Source organism: Phyllobates terribilis, unplaced genomic scaffold (assembly GCF_046119375.1).
Source record: "Phyllobates terribilis strain yellow unplaced genomic scaffold, ASM4611937v1 Scaffold_261__1_contigs__length_2674298, whole genome shotgun sequence".
In the NCBI taxonomy this organism is placed as follows: Eukaryota; Metazoa; Chordata; class Amphibia; order Anura; family Dendrobatidae; genus Phyllobates; species Phyllobates terribilis.
Genome location: NW_027363021.1, coordinates 2,079,343 through 2,100,570, shown reverse-complemented (window position 1 = coordinate 2,100,570; position 21,228 = coordinate 2,079,343). Strand labels below are relative to the sequence as shown.

General features: G+C 44.3%; 1 protein-coding gene across 1 annotated transcript in view; it reads left to right on the top strand.

Annotated features, from left to right (window-relative positions):
• LOC141219309 (pentatricopeptide repeat-containing protein 1, mitochondrial-like) overlaps positions 1 to 21,228 on the top strand; it is a 644,632-nt gene that overhangs the window by 17,616 nt on the left and 605,788 nt on the right. The window contains exon 4 of the mRNA XM_073666078.1: positions 14,258 to 14,273. Within this exon, the coding sequence (XP_073522179.1) occupies positions 14,258 to 14,273 (16 nt within the window). The remainder of the gene's footprint in view (positions 1 to 14,257; positions 14,274 to 21,228) is intronic.

Below are 21,228 nucleotides of genomic sequence, written 5' to 3'. Positions count from 1 at the left end.
ACTCCCATTAATAATGAACGGAGCGGCAGTGCGTATACTCAACCACCACTCCATTCATCGTCTGTGGGACTGCCAGAACTAGTGGAGCGCTGCTCTTGGCTATTTTGGGCAGTCCTATAGACAGTGAATGGAGGGGAGGCTGAGCATGCTGCCTGTTCTTGGGTTTGCTAGGGGTTCCAGCAGTCAGACCCTCAGTGATCAGTAAGTTATCCCCTAACCTTTGGATAAGAGATGATTTTCTATTTTGGCAATAACCCTTTAATTGCATCCATGTGGTTATTTTCCCCTATCCTGTCCACCTTTATTATGTCCGTTATTCCCTCTGGTGGTCTGTGCCACCATGTAGTGTATGTCTGTACTACTCAGGCTCTGGGGGGCCGGAGCGTGCAGCTACAGAGCAACCTGCTCCACATCACTGCCAGGAGGGGAGATTTATTGCTGTGTAGTTAGTCCAGGTGGTGCCGACAAGTAGAGGGAACAAGTTCTGGCAATCCTGCCAAAGGAACACAGTTATTCCTGCACCGGACCTGCATCTCCGGTGTGCGGCGGCCGGGAAGGTGCCCGCTCTCCTCAGGGAAGATGCTGACGGCCCGCAGGCACATACCCGTCCTTGTGCCAATGCACAGGAGATAAAGCAGGACATTTATCTAAGTAGTGATGTGGCGTCTCCCACCCGCCTGTCATATTTGTAGATGACGCGTGGCGGAGGGCAGAAGCCGGGGTAGGACTCCTGTCCGGCTGCAGAAGTCTCATGTGTAGTGATACTCATGTGACTTTTCTAAAAGCATAAATCGGCCTGCAGAGGTGTCAGCGACGCTGGCTCAGACGTTACTGTGAGCGGAATAACAAGGCTTTGGTAACAGTTTCACCTCTTTATATTGTATTAGCTCCTTTACTTAGTCCTAGTTCAGACTGGTCTAAGAGATCGCCTGCTGATTCCTTTCTTGCGATTCTGATAGGAGATTTCTGTTAGAAGTTTGGCGCAAGGCTAGTGATTAGACTGGCCAGTGATTAGACTGGCTAGTGATTAGACTGGCTAGTGATTAGACTGGCCAGTGATTAGACTGGCCAGTGATTAGACTGGCCAGTGATTAGACTGGCTAGTGATTAGTCTGGCTAGTGATTAGACTGGCTAGTGATTAGACTGGCTAGTGATTAGTCTGGCTAGTGATTAGACTGGCTAGTGATTAGACTGGCTAGTGATTAGACTGGCTAGTGATTATAGACTGGCCAGTGATTAGACTGGCTAGTGATTAGACTGGCTAGTGATTAGACTGGCTAGTGATTAGACTGGCTATTGATTAGACTGGCTAGTGATTAGACTGGCCAGTGATTAGACTGGCCAGTGATTAGACTGGCTAGTGATTAGACTGGCTAGTGATTAGACTGGCTATTGATTAGACTGGCTAGTGATTAGACTGGCTAGTGATTAGACTGGCCAGTGATTAGACTGGCTAGTGATTAGACTGGCAAGTAGATAAGGATTTTGTGCCAGATTTTTAGTAACAAAGGGAATACAGCGGTCGGCCACCTTAGGTGGACTGTTCCAGTAGGCAGCATGCTGATAAGTTATTTTTTGACGTTTTGCATGATTTCCGCTGTCTTTGGTTGGCATATCCCCCCCCAATGGCACTTCCATCTGCAACCTGTAATGGCCAGTCGGGATACCCGCGCTGGCATCGGGGTCTTATTGCATGGATAGGCACGCTGGTGACTCGCCCCCAGGGGGCCGGTGGCTGATCGCCGGGGTTATATCACGTTGGCTGGCCCAGGGCGGTCAGTACACAAAAAGGGGGTATAAAATTCTAATAAAAGTTCGGGGAATTCGTAACGCCACCTGTGGTGTCTGGTGAAGGTCACCAGCGCCGCAACAGTACTCCGAGGCCGGTGTCAGGGCAGCTAAGATGGAGCGGGCCTCAGGGCAGTATAGAACGATGCAGTTTGCGCTGGGCGTTGTGGTGCAGGGAGAGGACGATAGCGCAGCAGAAGTAACGGACAGAGACAGGGGGTTTGCTTTGTTACCTTTTACTGGTACAGCTGTTAAGTACGGTCCGGGGTACTCCAGGTGAAGGGCACACTTTTGGACTTCTCCCCAGTGAGCGGGTATAAGGCCTCCTGTCTCTATGTATGCTCCTGGCCAGCCTGCAACTGGGCCTAGCTTATGTGTCCTGCTTTTTCTTAACCTGTTGCTCTGAGGTAGGACCTGCGGTTGGTAACCACTTTCCCTGGACGTCGGGGTTCCTGGTCCTGTACGTGTCTATCTTCAGGTTTGCCAGGGACTTGTAGTCCTCCTGGGATTCCGGTTGTTCCTACTGGGTGTAATGGATCCCTGTAGGCACGGACCCGGTGTCCGGTAAATATAGCGGGGTGAGCTTACTGAGCTCCTCTGCCCACTTGGTTTCTCTCTCTTTATCTCCTCGCCGTCGGCCACGCTCGGGGCCTTCACTACAAGGCAGCTGGTGTACTGCGTCTTCACCGCTCTCTGAGCGTCGGCACGCTCTCAGACACCTTCTGTCTGACTGCTCTGCACACTCACTCACTGCAGACTGAAGACTAATCTGTTCTGAAGACTGAGCTGCCTGGCTCCACCTTCCCTTTATATATCCCTATCCGGGCTCCCTCTGGTGGTATGAGGTGGAAAGTGGAGGTGTATGAAAGTAGTGAGGGCCTCTTGTGAAGAAATCCAGCCATGCCCCCTTCTGGGTTCTGTGGCACCATGCGCAGCAGGGCACCACATTCCCCCCTAGTAAAACTCAGTACTCCCGGACTGAAGCAATTTTGCAAAACAGGTTAAACAATAATAACATTTCTTCCCTTTTTGGGAGGCACATCTCTTGAACATTACAGGTGTAAAAACATAATAAATATATACAAATATAGAGCGTCCTCAGAATTTAAGTCTGTTCCGGTGAGGTCCCCTGACAGGGTGTCCATCTCACAGGTAAAGTACAAGGTAGCTTGAGGGACCTGTCCAAAGCAAACCCTCCACGTAGGCCCTTGGGTGGCTGCAAGGCATGGCGATTCTGAGTTGGACCTCCACTTCTGCCACCCAGACAGGTTTTTATTCTGAGGTCACCTAAAGGGGGCACTCCAGGGAGCGCAATTATTTACAGGAAACAGTTTTTGGGCTGCACACAGTCCTCTTCCACAAACTTCTTTATGTATATACCCTTACTGGTAACTAGATGCAAGTTAAGTGTCCATATCACTTGAATTGTTCATTAGCAAGGCAAAAACACATATGAATAATGAAATACACGAAAATTACATACAAATAACATACCCCAGGGACAACTATCTACACTGTCAGAGTTTCCTTTCTATTCTCTCTATCTGACAGGGGTCTGACCTTTGGTGCTACGTGTCGACCTACGTGGTACTGGGATGCTTGTGGTACTGGTAGTTGCACTACTTTCCATTCTGTCAGCACTAGGTGTGGAGGGGCTACAAGACTGCCTTGACCTCTCTGCGGGACTGGCAAGTGTACCATTAGTTGGCCTTCTTGCTCTGCTCCAACCTGGGATCCTTCTTCCGGGGATTCTTCTTGAGCAGGCTCTTCTGGGGCACCTACAGGTTCTTCTTGCTGTGGGTAGAAGGTGATTACAGGTATGATTACTGCTCCTCCTAGTTGGGGCCAATCTGCCGGGAAATCTCCTAATTCAGTATGTATTACTGCTTCTTTAGGCTCCTCTGGTACGGTGAGAGGCACTTCCTCCTGGGGCTTTAGCAGACCTGGACACAACTTCAGATGGTCTCTGGATACTGTTGCAGTCGTTCTTCCTCCGTCCTTAGTTATTAAACAGGTCTTCCGGTTATCAAACCTTGAGTTTAACACAGTGTAGGGTTCTCTCTCCCACTGGTCATCAAGTTTGTGGTTTCTCCTTTTTCTTTTTAACACCACTTCTCCTGGTGTGACGGGTTCTGCGGGCGCACTTCTATTGTAGTGGGCTTCCTGTTTGTCCCTCACCCGAGTGAGACTGTCTTCGACACAGGCCTGTACTCTTCTGTACTGCTCTTGTCTGGTCGTGTCCCAGTCCTCAGTGGACATATCTGCTTCGGGTTCTACTACACCAAGCTCCAGGTCCATGGGCAACTTCCCGGGTCTTGCTCGCATGAGATATGCTGGAGTACAATTGGTGGAACTCACAGGTATGTGGTTGTACAGATCTACCAGGTCAGGTAGTAGGTCTGGCCACTAATTTCTCTCCTCTAGTGGTAGGGTCTTCAGCAGGTCGATGATGATGTTGTTCATCTTTTCACAGAGACCGTTGGTTTGGGGGTGGTACTGTGTAGTCCGGATCTTTTTACACCCGTACAGATGGCAGAACTCCTTGAACAATTCGGCCTCAAAGGCTGAGCCTTGATCTGTCAGCACCTGCTTCGGGTATCCATGTGGCCTGTTGAAGTACGCCTGAAACGTCTTTGCCACGGTTTCTGCCGTCAGATCCTTGCGGGGGCGACCACCAGGAACCGGGAGTAGTGATCCACCATGGTCAGTGTTATGCACATGCCCGGACTGACTGGCGTGTGCGTGTTTAGTGATCCCACTGGACCAAGAACCGGAGAGTGCCTGGAGGGGCGTAACTAAGTATCTACCCGATCCGACCAAGGTCGCACGACGGCTAACGACGCCAGTGCACCAGGGAGGAACTGAGCAGAGGGACCAGGTGCTACTCCAGGTCAGACCCCGGACACGGCTGTTGACCCACACCGGAGAATACAGGAACAGGCAGGTTAGGCTGGCACACTGACTGGTGGGTATAGGCAGGCACGGCTGGTATGCAGACAGGCGGGCACTGGTAAGCACGACTGGTATGCAGGCAGGGGGTACTGGCAAGCACGGCTGGAGTGCCGACAGGGAGGCACTAGCAGGTTGGAGCACAGACTGGATAAGTTCCAGTACAGACTGGGACTCAGGAACAGAACCGCAGATGCGGTAGACAAGCAGAGCAGAGCGAGACCGCCTGGAGCGGCGAGCAAAGGCAGAGCAGAGCGAGACCGCCTGGAGCGGCGAGCAAAGGCAGAGCAGAGCGAGACGGCCTGGAGCGGCAAGCAAAGGCAGAGCAGAGCGAGACGGCCTGGAGCGGTGAGCAAGGCAGAGCAGGCAAGAACCGCCGGAGCGGTGAGCAAGGCAGAGCAGGCAAGAACCGCCGGAGCGGTGAGCAAAGGCAGAGCAGAGGGGACAGGGCTCTGTTCACACGGAACAGACTGGAAGGGAAAGGCAGAACCAGATACACACAAGATACTTGCAATGAAATAGCGAGTGGACTCTAAACTCACAAACGGGAGTACAGGGACAACGAGTAGGAGTTAGGTACGGGTTCAGACTCTGCAGGAAAAGGGAAGGTACGGACATAGAGAAAAACAGGTAACAGGCTAGGAGAGTATTCAGACAAGAACAGACACAGCAGCAAGATACAGGAGCGGGTCTAGGTATGCGGCCCCTAAAAGGCGGAACGAACAGGCTAGGAGCGTGTTCAGACAGGAACAGGCAAGATACAGGAGCGGGTCTAGGTATGCAGCCCCTAGAAGGCGGAAAGAACAGGCTAGGAGCGTGTTCAGACAGGAACAGGCTAGATACAGGAGCGGGTCTAGGTATGCGGCCCCTAGAAGGCGGAAAGAACAGGCTAGCAGCGTGTTCACACTGGCCTGGAAATACAGCCTCCAGCATAGGCAGACAGACAACAGGCTAGAATATAGTTCAGACAGGACCTGGCACATCAGCAGCGAAAAGCCATCTGACGGAATGCATTGCTCAGGCACCAGCTTGTATGAGGAGCTGGTTTAAATATCCAATGACTGATAGCAATAGGCTGAGGACGCATTAGGGGTGTGCCCACAGCAGCTACACGAAACAGGAAGTGACCGGGCCGCCGCCCTAAGCAGCCAGAACAGAGGCAAGCAGACAGCATGGAAAGAAGCCAGGCTAGCAGACTGGACTGATGATCAAGTTTGCGATCTTGCATATTGGGAGATGGTGCCCTATGCAAGAACGCCGCCAGGTATGTTAGAGTCAGGGCATAGGAATATCCTGACCTGCTGGGTGACAGCTTGACATGATCCAGGGCCACGATCTCCAAGGGTCGAGTCGTCTTGATGGGTTGCAGGGGTGCCTTCTGGCTGCTGTAGTCTTTTCTCCTGAGGCTACGGGGTCCACAGTCCCGGCACCACCTCTCAATGGAACTGCGCATTCCTACCCAATAAAACCGACACTTCAGCAGGGCTTCTAGCTTCTTCCAGCCAAAGTGCCCCGCCTGATCGTGGTAGGCCTCCAACACCATCTGGATGTCCATCCTGGGCACTACAATCGGCCATACCATCTCATGGGTCCTCGGGTTGACGTACCTCCGGCACAGCTTCTCTCTATAGATGAACAGCCGGCTTCTCTCATTCCACAGTTGCTTGGCTTGTAGAGACGCGTCTTTCTCCAGGGAGGAACCTTCCTGGGTTATCAGTTCCTTAATACGACTGACAACCGGGTCACTGTCCTGGGTCTCCTTCCAGCTGTGGTGAGGCAAAGGGTTTAACGTCCTACCGCGATGTCTACTGGAGGCTCGTTGCTCTTGGACCATTCCATTACGGTGAAAGGCAGGTAGCTCAATCTCCTCCAGGTCATCCACTTCCTCTTCAGTGTCCGACTGGTGAGGCCTCCTGGACAGGGCATCGGCGTTGGCATTATTGCGGCCTGCCCGGTACTTAACTGCTTCCCGACCGCCCACTGTATATAAATGTCGGCGCTGCCTGGGCTCTGTGCAGCGCCGACGTTTAAAAACGGTGGTTGGTCCCGCAGTGCTCAGGACCCCCAGGGTCCTGCAAGCGCTGCGGGTGCGGTGCAGAGCGATAGCTCTGACAGGGGACATCATCGGGACCTGATTGGATCAGGTCCCAATGATGTTAACCCTTTGCTATCTTCTATATGCCGCAATCTATAGTGATGGCGGCATATAGAAGATAGTGAGAGGAGAGGGGGTCGTCCACTTACCTCTCCGACGGCCCCCTGATACCTTCCAGGACCTGCCGTTGAAATGGCAGCTGGAGGTCACATGACCGCCTCCAGATCTGCCATATACGGTGTCCTGCTAGGCTCAGCCTGCAGCTGAGTCGAGCAGGAGAAGGACAGTGTGAAACTGTCAGCATAGATCTCAACCAATGCAATACATATCTATTGCATTGGATGAGATCAGTGATTAGAAAAATAAAAATTAATGTCCCATACAGGGACTAAATAAAAATGTAAAAAAAAAATCACAAAATAAATAAAAATAAATAAATAAAATATTAAACCAATAAATCCATATATTTATGCAAAAACAAAAAAAGTACACATATTTGGTATCGCCGCGTCCAAAACAACCCGATCTATAAAACTGTCACACTAATTAACTCCTGTGCACACCGTAATAAAAATAAATAAAAAACGGAGCAAAAAACTATGCTTTTTCATCATATCGCCAAACAAAGAGTCGAAAAAAATGCGATCAAAAAGCAAAATGGAAATAAAAATGGTACCGCTGAAAACGTCATCTTGTTCCGCAAAAAAACGCTCCATACAGCTCCATCAGCTGAAAAATAAAAAAAGTTATAGCTCTCAGAATAAAGCGATGCAAAAAAAATATTTTTTCTATAAAATTGTTTTATTGTGTAAAAGCGCCAAAACATAAAAAAATATACAGTAAGTGTAGTATCTCTGTAAACGTACAGACCCGAAGAATAACGCTGCCTTATCACTTTTACCACACACAGAACGGCATAAAAAAAACTCAAAAAACAATTCCTGAATTGTTGGTTTTTGTTAATTTTACCTCACAAAAAACAGAATAGAAAGCGATCAAAAAATGTCACGTACCCAAAAATGGTACCAATAAAAACGTCAACTCGTCCCGCAAAAAACAAGCGGTCACATGACTCTGTAGGCCGAAATATAGAAAAATGATAGCTCTCAAAATATGGCGATGCAAAAACTAGATTTTGCAAAAAAAAGCGTCTCTTATTGTGTGACAGCTGTCAGTCATAAAAACCCGATATAAATCTGGTATCGCTGTAATCGCACCGACCCGAAGAATAAAGTAATCTCATCACTTATACCGCACGAGAAACGGCGTAAAAAAAAAAAATAAAACCAATTCTTCACCTGCTACTGATTTTGTTTATTATGTCTCCCAAAGATCGCAGTAAGGCTCTGCTCACATTTATCCTGCGCTCTGCGCTGAGCACTTACACCAGAGTTTCCGTGTAAATCTCTGAGATACGTGATTGAGACGGAACCCATGACGGAAGATTCCCTGTAATGAGGCAGATATAGGCCACTGTGGATGCCATCTGGCCTGTGAGCCCACGGTGTCAGTTTTTTAGGCGTGCATAAAAGTGCGGTTGACCACAGTTTTGTGCACTTCTGAAAAAAAGGACACCGCTAAACAGAGGCCAGACGGAGTCCAGAGTAACTCTGCTGCCTCATTACAGTGAATGGATCCCACAGGGGTTTCATCTGAATTACATCACTTGGAAATTTAGATGGAAACCCCGATGTAAGTGCTCAGCCTCGAGCGCCGGATAAATGTTACTTAAAATGTTCCCAATAAAAGCTTCAACTCAGTCCTCAAAAAAAGCTAGTCCCCACTCAGGTCCGTCATCTGTCAAAAATATTCCAAGTTACTGGTAGCAGAAAGGCTCTGGAAAAGCGAAATGGCCCTTGCCCCCCAAAAGAAATTCAGAAAATTTGGTGCTCCCAAATCCAAATGCCTATTCTACAATAATTTGTTCTCCAATTGTCAAATAGCGCTCCGTCCCTCCCAGATCTCGCCGTATGGCTGAGCGGTACGATACAGCCAGATATGGGGTATTGCCACTTTTAGAAGAAATTGTGTGACGCATTTCGGCACCATTTTTACCCATTGCCCTGTGTGAAAACGTAAAATCTGAGGGTAAAACATTTTTTTGTGGTAAAAATACAATTATGTTTTCTTCACTGCCCAATGGTATAAATTTAAAAATTAAAAAATACTCACTACTTCCCTAGATGAATTCCTTGTGAGGTGTAGTTTACAAAATGTGGTCACTTGTCGGGGTTTCTGCTGTTTCGGCATGTCAGCGACTCTTCAAATGTGACATGGTGTCTGCAACCTATCCCAGCCAACATAGCGCTCCTTTCTCTTCCGAACCCTGCCGTACACCAAAGCAGTGGTTTTCCTCCACATATGGGGTATCGGCGTACTCAGGAGAAATTGCACAACAAATTTCATGGTGCAATTTCTCCTATTACCCTTATGTTAATCCAAAATTAAGGGATGAAAAACGTTTTTGAGGGAAAAATGTGAAAATTTTATTTTTACAGCTCAATATTATAAACTTCTGTGAAGCACCTGGGGGTGCGAGGTGCTCACCAAACATCTAGATAAGTTCCCTAAGGGGTCTAGTTTCCAAAATGGTGTCACTTGTGGGGGATTTCCACTGTTTAGGGGCATCAGGAGCTCTCCAAACGCAACATGGCGTCCGCTAATTATTCAAGCAAATTTTACATTGAAAAAGTCAAATGGCGCTCCTTCCCTTCCAAATCCTGCCGTGCGCACCAACAGTGGTTTTCCTCCACATATGGGGTATCGGCGTGTTCAGGAGAAATTGCACAACAAATTTCATGGTGCAATTTATCCTATTACCCTTATGATAATGCAAAATTAAGGGATGAAAAACGTTTTTGAGGGAAAAATGTGAACATTTTATTTTTACAGCTCAATATTATAAACTTCTGTGAAGCACCTGGGGGTGCAAGGTGCTCACCACACATCTAGATAAGTTCCCTAAGCAGTCTAGTTTCCAAAATGGTGTCACTTGTGGGGTGTTTCCACTGTTTAGGGACATCAGGGGCTCTCCAAACGCAACATGGCGTCTTCTAATTATCCAAACAAATTTTTCTTTCAAAAAGTCTAATGGCGCTCCTTCCCTTCCGAACCCTGCAGTGCGCCCAAACAGTGGTTTTCCCTCACCTATGGGGTATCAGCGCGCTAATGAGAAATTGCACTACAAATTGTATATTCCATTTTTTCCTGTTACCCTTGTGAAAATAAAAAAATTGGGTCTAAAGTAACATTTTTGTGAAAAAAAGTTAAATGTTCATTGTTTTCTTCCACATTCCAAAAATTTCCGTGAAACACCTGAAGGGTTAATAAACTTCTTGAATGTGGTTTTGAGCACCTTGAGGGGTGCAGTTTTTAGAATGGTGTCACTTTTGGGTATTTTCTGTCATAAAGGCCCCTCAAAGTCACTTCAAATAAGATGTGGTCCCTAAAAAAATGTCTTTGTAAATTTTAATGGAAAAATGAGAAATCGCCGGTCAACTTTTAACCCTTATAGCTTCCTAACAAAAAAAAATTTTGGTTACAAAATTGTGCTGATGTAAAGTAGACATGTGGGAAATGTTATTTATTAACTATTTTGTGTGACATATCTCTCTGATTTAAGGGCATGAAAATTCAAAGTTTGAAAATTGGATAATTTTCAACATTTTCACCAAATCTCCGATTTTTTCACAAATAAACGCAAGTGATATCGAAGAAATTTTACCACTATCATGAAGTACAATATGTCACGAAAAAACATTCTCAGAATCAGGGGAATCTGTTGAAGCGTTCCAGAGTAATTACTTCATAAAGTGACAGTGGTCAGAATTGAAAAAATTGGCCCGGTCACGAAGGCAAAACCAGGCTCTGGGGCGAAGTGGTTAAATAAATATTGATTTTATTGGCATCTGTGCTTCATTTATCTTGATTGGATTGCTTTAAGACTGAAGTATTGCATTTAATAGACCCCTTTACGCTTTTGGATTAAAATGTGATATGTTGCAGTTGTGAAAAGTACTTTTGCAAAAGACATGTAAATTATACTTGTGACGAATGCAAACAGTAAATTTAGCACCGTGAACCTTATTTACCATTTTATATAGAAAAAACTGAACTTTTTTTTTTAAATATATTTACATACAGTTTGATGTGATTAGTGATAGTTTACAGTTATATAAAGATTATTTTTTTATGTGCAAATGTGCAATATGCATGAATATTGCAATAAGGCCTTGTAACATATTTTGATACAAAAAAAAAAAAAAAATTAAGTTTTTGATTTAATTTTTCATTTGTTTATGGACAACCATGTTCACATACAGTATAATAATGCAACAGGTATTCAAAGAAAACACTTAAATTAGCTAAAAATCAAGACTTTAATATGTCCGGTCAAAAATGACCAGAACATTATAAGTGTATAGTCGACCCGAACAGAACAGCAGGGTTAAGTCAAAAAAAATTTGAGCAGCTCGGAATTTGTTTTCCATTTTTTAGACTTTTTAAGTTTGGCTGCAGTGGCACAGAGAACGCGGACTCAGTGCTACAATAAAACAAGTTGTTTATTAACTATTTACAAAATTATTCAATTATATATCAGTGACAATACAGACAGTGTAGAGCGACCTCTGCGCTCTCTCTCTGTCTCGTGCTTGTGGTCACCGTCTGGCCCTGTTTATGGGCCTGGTTATCTGAACGATGCCCTATAAAATATCAAACCCAGCGCTACAGCACTAAGAAGTATGACACCAATAGCTTAGTTGTCGACTATATATCCTTGATTTTCCCTGATACAGGTAACCACTGTCTGTTAAGCTCACTAAACCTTGCGTGGCTCGGTTATACTCCTACTGAGCTTCACACCAAGAACATATACGGAGTACAATTACCACTGTAACATCAATATTCACATAAAGTATATGCAACATACATCGTTGTATGAATATTGGTATAAATGCACACTAACCTATAATAGTTAAAGATACACTGGACTGTCAGCCAATAGTGTCTGGGTCGAATCAGTATGGGCCTCCATCAACCCGCTGTATTTTCCAATGGCAGTCGCCACCCCAGACCCTAACAGGTGCCCACACTACACTTTCCTGCAAGGATGAAAGTCTCACACTGTGGGCCACAGTCAATTTCTTCTACCACAGACCTTCTGTCCTTGCCTCCAATTTCCAGAGAGACAACTCATGCTCCCTTCTGCTCACATAACCGAATTTCTGTCCTTCCAATTGGGTCTACGCTCACACGACCGAATTTCCATTTCTGCAATAGGGTCTGCGCTATCTGCTATCTTTAGCCTCGACAATCAGGATCTCTTAGCCTTTGTAAGGACTCTGCACCCCTTGCTTAATCCACTTCCAATACTGATCTTGTGTTTCTGGACATACTCATCACCTACGTCAGGCCTAGCTACCACAGATGACTTGTTACAAGTCGGGACGACGACTGACTTCCTGGCCTGACCCCTGTGGCTTTTGTATTTTTCTGCTGCAGATCACATGTCCCCTGTGCACCTAGCTCTGCTTTCCTCTCATTCAGCCGGCCTTCTGTCCCTTGGTTCCAATACCATTTCAGGTTCCTACACCTAAAGTCTCTGATCACTACATGACAGCCCACAAATACCTTACAGCTCATTTCTATTATATGAGTCACTCACTCTCCTTACATTCCTCCACTCTTTAAACTCACCATTACTTGGATGAGAAAGGTTACTTATGCTTTAGACGCTCCTTGGTGGTGGTCTCAGAGTCGCCAATATCCAAACACACTCCTGTGTCTGCTGTATTACATACTGCCATATGAAATCATCTTCTGCATACCTCCTGGGTGAAACACCAGCATTGGTACATTCAGATCTGTGAAGTCCCTCCTGACCTGTCTCTTCTGGAACACTTAGGCCCTGAGACACTCTTCCTGTGATTTTGACCTCTAGCCTACCCTCTAAGCTAGCCCCGGTCATTCTCTCTTCATCAGACACATGTGGCGGTAGCATGTAAGGGTGCCGCACTCTCTCTGGTGCGACGCCTTCTCCTTTCGGGGTGTACTCTCCTTGTCACTCGATGAGGAACAGCCTCCCACGTGTAGTCCAATTTTCCCCAAGGGTGCTTCACTTGAACCAAAACTCGATTCCCCAGCTGTAATGGTGCCTCCTGCACAGGAGTTACTACAGGATGCCTTTTCCCCTGGGGCTTCTGTACAATCTTAAGTCTCAGTGTCTCTAACCGATGATGGTGTTTCCACACCAAAGTTGTGGTGTTTATCTTCGTACTATCTTCCTCTGGATCAAGCTCTAGCTCAGTAACCTTACGGCTGTTACGTCCAAACAGCAACGTGTAAGGCGTGTACCCTGTCATGGCATGAACCTGGTTACTGTACACCCAGACCAGTTCTGGTACAAATTCAGGCCATTGCATCTTCCTGTGTCACGGTGTAGGGGAATGCTGGTGAGGAAATAGCAGATACGGGCTGGGTGAGCAGGGAAAACTAATCTGTCCCTGGGAACCCTGAATAGCCCTGACCCCGAAGGTATCTCTGATGGTGAGAAGGTTTGGGTCTCCACCCTAAGCCCTAACTCCTTCACAAGCCCTGCACTAATTCCCCTAATCTCCCTCCTCAGAACAAAGGTACAGCAATCTCAAAGGAAAGGACTTCAGCGGCACAAAAAAACAGGACTGCACAGCACGGCTTCCACGTATAGAGTGAAACTCTATCAGCTGCACCACCTGGTGGAAGGAGAGGCTGCTTAAAGGCTAAGGGGAGTAGACTCACACAGAAACTCACATCCACCAGGACATGTCAATAGAATTGGCATTAACCCATGCAGTACAAGAGGGAATTTCACAGTTTAAGTTACAGCAGCATCTAGAATAGACCGCAGATACACAGCGCTAGACAGTGTGTGACATCCTGTCATCTTCCTGTTGTCCTCCACAATTCTCAGAATGTAGATAAAGTTATGTTGAAACGTTCACAGTCCCCATTTCCCTGTGGGTGCTAGGGTGTAGTCCTGGAATTCTCAATGTTGTACAGTTGGTGCAATTCATCCATGACTTTTCCATGAAAACAGGCTCCTAGCTCAGAGTGAATTCTTTCTGGACACCCGTATACCCACATGAAGTCATGACAGATGGCACAGGCCACTGACTCGGCTGTTTGATTCCCAGTGGGAGTCATGACTGCAAACTTTTTAAAATGATCCATCATCACCAGACAGTACAAACAACCATTATCGGAGCGGCTGATCATAAGATAGTCCACCATCAGCACTTCCAATAGGAAAGAAATCCTCTTCACCTATATAGATGTTCTGTGTTTAGGGGGTTTAGTCATCTCACCCTGATGGGATTTCCGGTAATCTTCTTTCACCACTCGATTTACTTGTGGCCAATACAGAAACCGTTGTAGTCATTGGAAAGTTCTCTCTGTTCTGAAGTGGGTATCACTCTCATGGGCTTTCTTCTTCACTCTGGGCTTCATTCCTTGTGAAATCATTAGCAGACTACAATGAGGCAATCTGGGCTACCGCCCAGGGCCAAAGGCTCCTGGGTACTTTGGCCATATTGTCCTCATTATAATGCATTTTTTCACCACTGTCGGCGGTGCACATCTCCGGACAGGTAGCTTTCCTAAAGCTCAGCTGCCAGCAATTCACAATGGTTTACTGGCATCTACAAGGCTATGTGTGTATGTACTCTTAGGAATAACAGAATCTTTGGTCCTCTCCTCCACTTTTAGCTGAGGTTTAGAGGATTAATCGGAGACATAGAACTGCTGTTCTCCACTTTGGAATCCTACCCTTCAGATATATGGTACATGATGTATAATATTGATATACCAAAAATATCAGTAATAATCAATTAAATTCTGAAAGACATTAATCAATTTAAAATTTGTATTTATTTAGTTTAATTAAATCTTGCATGGAAGGATGAAGACGTGTTCTTGGAGAAGCCTTCAACTTTAGCAGGTGTTTCTTGCTGGTCAGGAGGCCACGGGTAGATGGTTCAAATCCTTCCATACAGGTACAGCATTGATGGTGGACATGCTGTAGTTTCTTCAGGGAGCTAGATGTGGGGGTTTTCTGTCCTCGAGATGTCTAAGGTGCCCTGGTGACAGCAGGCAAAAATGCAGCTTCCTCTGACAGCGCGAGCAGCCCTGGATAATCCACGCCGGCAGGATGATATCATCTGGCGGAAGATGGAACCTATGAGAAAAGATGTAAAACTAATGTAAGTAATGGGACTCCATATTAGAGGGTACTACTGTGGTGTCACTGTGGGAGAACGTTAGAGGAATCTCATCACACAGAGGGCAGGGATCTTTGCCAGTCATCATACATGTGACAATCCCACCACTGATAGATAACATCTGCTCCACATGACTTCTTCTCACTGACATCATACAACATGGAGATTATTGTCACACTTACCTCGCCTACTTTCCCCCTCTTCTACTTTCTCTGTTTTTTCTTGTCTTCTCAGTTTTAGAAAATATTTTCTTTTCTTCTGAACTGGAGATTCTAATCAAAAAGTCAGAAACAAATATTAATTATAAACTTCTAAAATATTTTCTTTGTATCTATATAGAGTTATGCAACTGATTAATATGCACCTGTAGCATTTCTGTGTGCCGCCATGTGGTGTCTCCAAGGAACTATGTCCCCTTATTATCATGACATTACTTGCAGCAAGCCACTGTGTTATTATATAATCAGTTAGATAATAATTCAATGCAACTTTAAAGAGGACCCGTCACTACATCAAAAGTGTCTGAGATTCACTATTATCTTATGTCTGCTTCTTCCCCGAGTATTCTGATATTTGTTTTGCTAAAATCCACCCTATGGTTGTAGAGATATGGGCATTTATATTTAGTGCTAATTTTTATGGTCTTTTCCAAGGGGGCATGGCTCACAATTTTATATTGCAGAGCAACCTAAAGACACGCCCCAGAGGATCCTGTGAGCACTGCCCTCTTGGAAAAGACGATAAAAATTAGCACTAAATAAGACCCGTAACTCAAAAAACGGAATACTCAGGGGAGCAACGGGAATAAAGTAAGTAATTTTTGGAGCCTTCATGTGCTGATTCACATTATAATTTTGGATTATAGGCTATAATTGGATGGCCTATAAACCTGTACATACCTGACAATGAGGACGAGGATGACTCGTTGTTTTTAGCAGTGAAACTCTGATTGTCTCCATTAGTTTTGGAAGAGGAAGACTCTTTCTGCCTGTTTGGTAGAAGAAAGACCAGTAAATTAAAAGGAAAAACAATAGAAAAAATGAAGAACACCTGTTTGTGAGGCCAATTAGGACAACCTAGAGGGGATACCCTGCCCAGGCCCTCAACTAGTAATATTGGCCTGAAATGAGCAGGAAATGAATGGCTGGTCACAATCATCAACTGTTATTGCAGTGTTATCACAAGCCAGATGCACAGAGGGGTGGTGGATGCTGGATTTAGATTTGTGTTACTCGTGTCTTGTATTTGGTTCTGAACATATATCAGAACTAAATCTCATAATAATAATAATCTACTCACATGTCTGAGTGTTTTTCACTGTTCTCTTGGGAACACTGTGGAGGTGACATAGGCTCTACATTGGTCATCATCCCGGTATTGGTGATATTTAGCTAAAACACACGGAGAAAAATAAATTGATTTATTTTTAAGCATTTTTGTAATTATAGGTTTTAGACATATTAGTAGCCACATACTTACTTTAGAAAACCTTTGATAATATGATACAAAGTTTTTTATTTCTGGCCAGTCATTGTCCTCTCTTGTGTCTGCCTCATCTGAATTCATGTGTCTGCTACAACGAGCTACAAAGTACAAGTGTTATCAGAGATAATTAGTATAAGACCCGGTCAGACAGTCACCCTGCTATCACTAATAATGATGAGAATTATTTTCACATAAAATGAAAGACAAGACACACAGCAGTTTTCTGCAGATGACGTCTCATTTTACTTACTGATAAAGTAGCGGGTGTCCTCATCTGACTTTAGCTCAGGAACGAACAGGGGCTTCTGACTTAGAAGATTGTCAAAGTCTAAGTGATGCAGAAATGGATGCATTTTGATCTCATTTGCTCCTCCTGGAAAAGGAAGACAAGAAAGAAAGTGATAGTCATTTTTAGAGAAACTGCTCCATATCGGTACAGTTTATGTTAACCTGAACTGAAGATGTAACAGCAGACATGAAGGAAATGTACTGAAAGTCATAGCATGAAAAATGGGGAATGGATAAGTAGGTAGAATACTGAACCTCATGGACGCAACCATTTGTCTGGTCACAGAGGTGTAATAAGTCATAATACTATTATAATATTACCTGTCCCAAGTCTATCTGCTGGATCTTTTCTGAGCAGCTGAGTGATGATGTCCTGAGCATCGGGTGGAGTAGAGTATTTATGATATGTCCAAATTAATTTATCTGTTATATAAAAAGCAAATATTACAGGAAATGAAACATTTTCATTTATTTTCATAAAAAATGTCCTTAATAAGGCTAGAAATTAAACCAGAAAACCAATGAAACCAAATAACAGTGACATCACAAGCATTCAGATTATTTTACTTACCCTCAAGGACACTGCGTAAAATATCTCTTTTTAAAGCCCCTTTAAATGGTGTACGTCCAAAAAGAAATTTATGTAGGGTGATCCCTACTGACCACCAATCAACGGGCCTTCCATAGCCTTTCCTTTGGATAATTTCTGGGGCCATGTAACTAGGGGTGCCAAAAGTCTGGAAACCAACAGAAGAATGAGATGATGATCAATAAGTATAATTGCGTCAAATAAGATCAGTGCAAACGTTTTATAGAGAAATTGTCAGAGAAGGAGAAAGAGATGAAATCTGTAAAGTGCAAGATCTTGTAAGTAAAGCCTACCTCTTCATCAAGGAACTCGCTGGTGATGTCCTCAGTTGAAGCCTTGTAGATATCTGAGCTTGGTCTCATGAGGCCGAGTTTTGAAACCCCAAAATCGGTGACCTTAATATGTCCTGTTGATGATATCAGGAGGCTGTGAAAGAAAGAAATGGTGTCAGACCCAAGTAATTACCCATAGACTGTATAAAAATTATATATTTTTTTCCCCTTTATTATACTACTGGGGTCACTTACTTGCCAGGCTTCAGGTCTCTGTGCACCACACCATAACTGTGCAGGTATTCTACAGCAAGAACCGTTTCCGCAATGTACATACGGGCCAGGGGGACTGGTAAAGGACCCCTGCGCTTTATAAGACTGGCACAGTCTCCTCCTATAGAAGAAAGCAAATATGAGAGGTGAGGGTTTGTTACAATGTAAATTACACATGATGAGGGTGAATATGAAATAAGTGGAAATATTGGGACAAGATGGCCTATATAGAGATATACTGTGTAATGTAGAGCGTATACTGTATAATACATGTAGCCATCCATGTGGGCACATTATGGTCATATATAGGTGCTAGGATTAAACAGACGTGGGCTGGATATAGATACAATGGATGTGTCCTACCTGGTACATACTCCATGACCATACACAGATGAAGTTTAGTTGGAAAAGAGCAGAACATGGAGGCCACAAAGGGACAATCGGCGAATGCTGAGATGTCCCTCTCCAGACAGGCCAATTCAAGTCTCTTTGGCTTTTTCAGGTTCTCCTTGTCCATTGTCTTCATAGCACAAATCTGGTTTGTGTCTTTATGGCGCACTAAGTGGACGGCCCTGGAGACGAAGAAAATCCATGATTTATTACAAATTCTTATTAACAGTCCATCTATAGACCTCATCAAACGATCTCCTGTACTAATGGTTAATACTAGATGTGAGGCCATCACTATAAATCCATGTCTAGAAATGCATAAAATAATACTCCATAAATGATTATCAATGGAGGGTCCACATCCACGTCACATCCTAACTGACCTGACAGATAGATGTGGACAGTGATGTGGACTCCTGATTTCTCTATGGGAATATTACATGGGCAGGACACCGAGGCATCATCATAAGGAGCCCTGGGAAATAAATATTATACCAAAGTAAAGCTCACCCAAAGGCTCCACTGCTGATCAGTTTGATCGGTTTATAGTCGCTCTTACAAGGATTTCTCACTTGGTTCAATGATCCGATCAAGGCCTAAAAAGGAATAAGAAATGACATTAAGACAGAAAATGCAGGAGAATAAAAGCTCAAGATGCAGGAACGTCTCTCTTCTATATTATGTCCCCACTGATTACACTGTAGAGAACGTGATACCAGCCGGACCCTCCACAGACCCCATTATATTATAAAGGGAAATCCCCCATACACATAAATCAATACTGCAGGGAAGGATAAGGGACATCACACAGAGGGGGCAGGAAGAATAACGCCATTATCACACATAATATGTCTGATCTACATGACGAACAGTGATATCCCATTGTCATATGGGATATAACATGGGATGTATAATTCACACCCGTCATCTGATGATATACAGACGTCCCTCTGATACTTACACTGGCAGATTCCTGGATGATCTCTGGTGTCTCACATATTCCACCATCAGTATTTGCCGGCACAGTTATTCCTAAAATAATGAAGAAACGTCATTTATTAAATATCAGCACTTAATAACCAAAAGAAAAGGAAGCAAAAAAGTCAAATATCAAAAAAACATAACAAATTTTATTGATTAATCAGAACAATTCATGATAAAAAAATAATAAGAGAATGTTAGACACAGAGAACGCTCTCTCTTTCCAACCAAGAACAACTGATCAAAATCACTTCAAAACCTATTCATAATCGTATTCATACAAGTTTGTGTCTGTTTAGAATGTAGAAGATATAGGAACAATCTGTAGTCCTCAAAATAAATAAGACAAATAAAAAAGAGAAACCTGTACAGTCTGGGAGGGTGGGGAGCAAGACCCCAACATGTGTTTCGCATAGGCTTCTTCCAAGGGGTATTGAAGAAGTATTGCGTAGGCTTCTTCCAGGGGGTGTGGAAGAAGCCTAGATGAAACGCGCATCAGGGGCTCACTCCACACCCTCCCAGACCATGCAGGTTTCTCCTATTTATTTGCTTATTTATTTATACAGAGGATGAAGAATAAATCAACATATTCTTTGCCGTTCTCAATAATGTAATATTTGAATGTAAAATATTAGATGATCGTTTTACCTTCTATCAGATCGGATTTTGGCCCTGGCTGACTGTTATCAGGGTCAGCAACATTTAGGATTTGCCCCTCTGCGGAGTCGCCTTTTGATGTTTCCTGATGGATATAAGATATACAATTAATATAACATTTCTCAAACACTAGATTACCATATATATATAAAGCGGGAAGGATTAAACCTGGATTTACTTGACAAGTTCAGTATTGGACGGACAATTCACGGCCGCTCTATCAAGCAAATTTACATTAATATTTAAGGGACTTGTATCTACAACTGTTCTCTAATAACTTCTATCAGAACTGCAGCATTTACAAGGAGGAAGATTGTGATGATGGAGTGAGACAGAGGTAGAAATACAAGCTCCGCACCGCTGAGTGCAGACTATCACCACCGAGGATGGAACCGCAGAGACAGGCCGCCATAGAATATCCTGTGTCTGCCTGGAGCGGAGAGGGGAAGGCCTCTATCATCATAAATCTGACCTTCTGCTATATGACTGGTAATCTGGAGAAGATCAGACAACAAGGACATGAGATGTAGAAGATGATGGATCCTTACCAGGCGCTCCAGTGAGTAGGCCGGATACTCCAGTACAAGCAGGACATTCTGGGCCAGTTGTTTAAAAAAGGCCAATTCTCCACTTTGGGATTTTTCTTCAGCCTATAAAGATGAAAATTAATAAGAAATGAAAATAATCAATAAAATTCATGAACATATATGGTATTGCCACGTTTGTTAAAGTCTGATCTGATAGGTGTTTGGTATCAATAAAAAACTGAGTTCACTTCGCAAAAAAAGGCTTTACTTAGTCCTATCAACAGAAAAATTACAATGTTATGGGTCTCTGAATATAGTGACACAAAGAACCATTTCATCTCAATTGGAATTTTTTTCCCCTTGTTTCAATACAATGTATGGTAAATAGGATGGAGACATTGAAAGCTGCAACTCATCCCAAAAAAGCAAGCCCTCACATGTCTATGCCAATGGAGAAATAACAAAGTTATGGCTCTTGAAAGAGAGTGAGGAAAAAATGAGAGCGGAAAAATGAAAAATTTTGTGGTCCATAAAGGGTTAACCAATCCTATTCCCTCCTCCCCCCGCATCCAGGACCTTCCCACCCCTAATTCAACTAACCCTTTAGATCCCACCCTCTCCTTTGTCATGTAGCCTGATTGCCCTGTTTTGACTCCAGGCTATTCTTATCTGGGTATT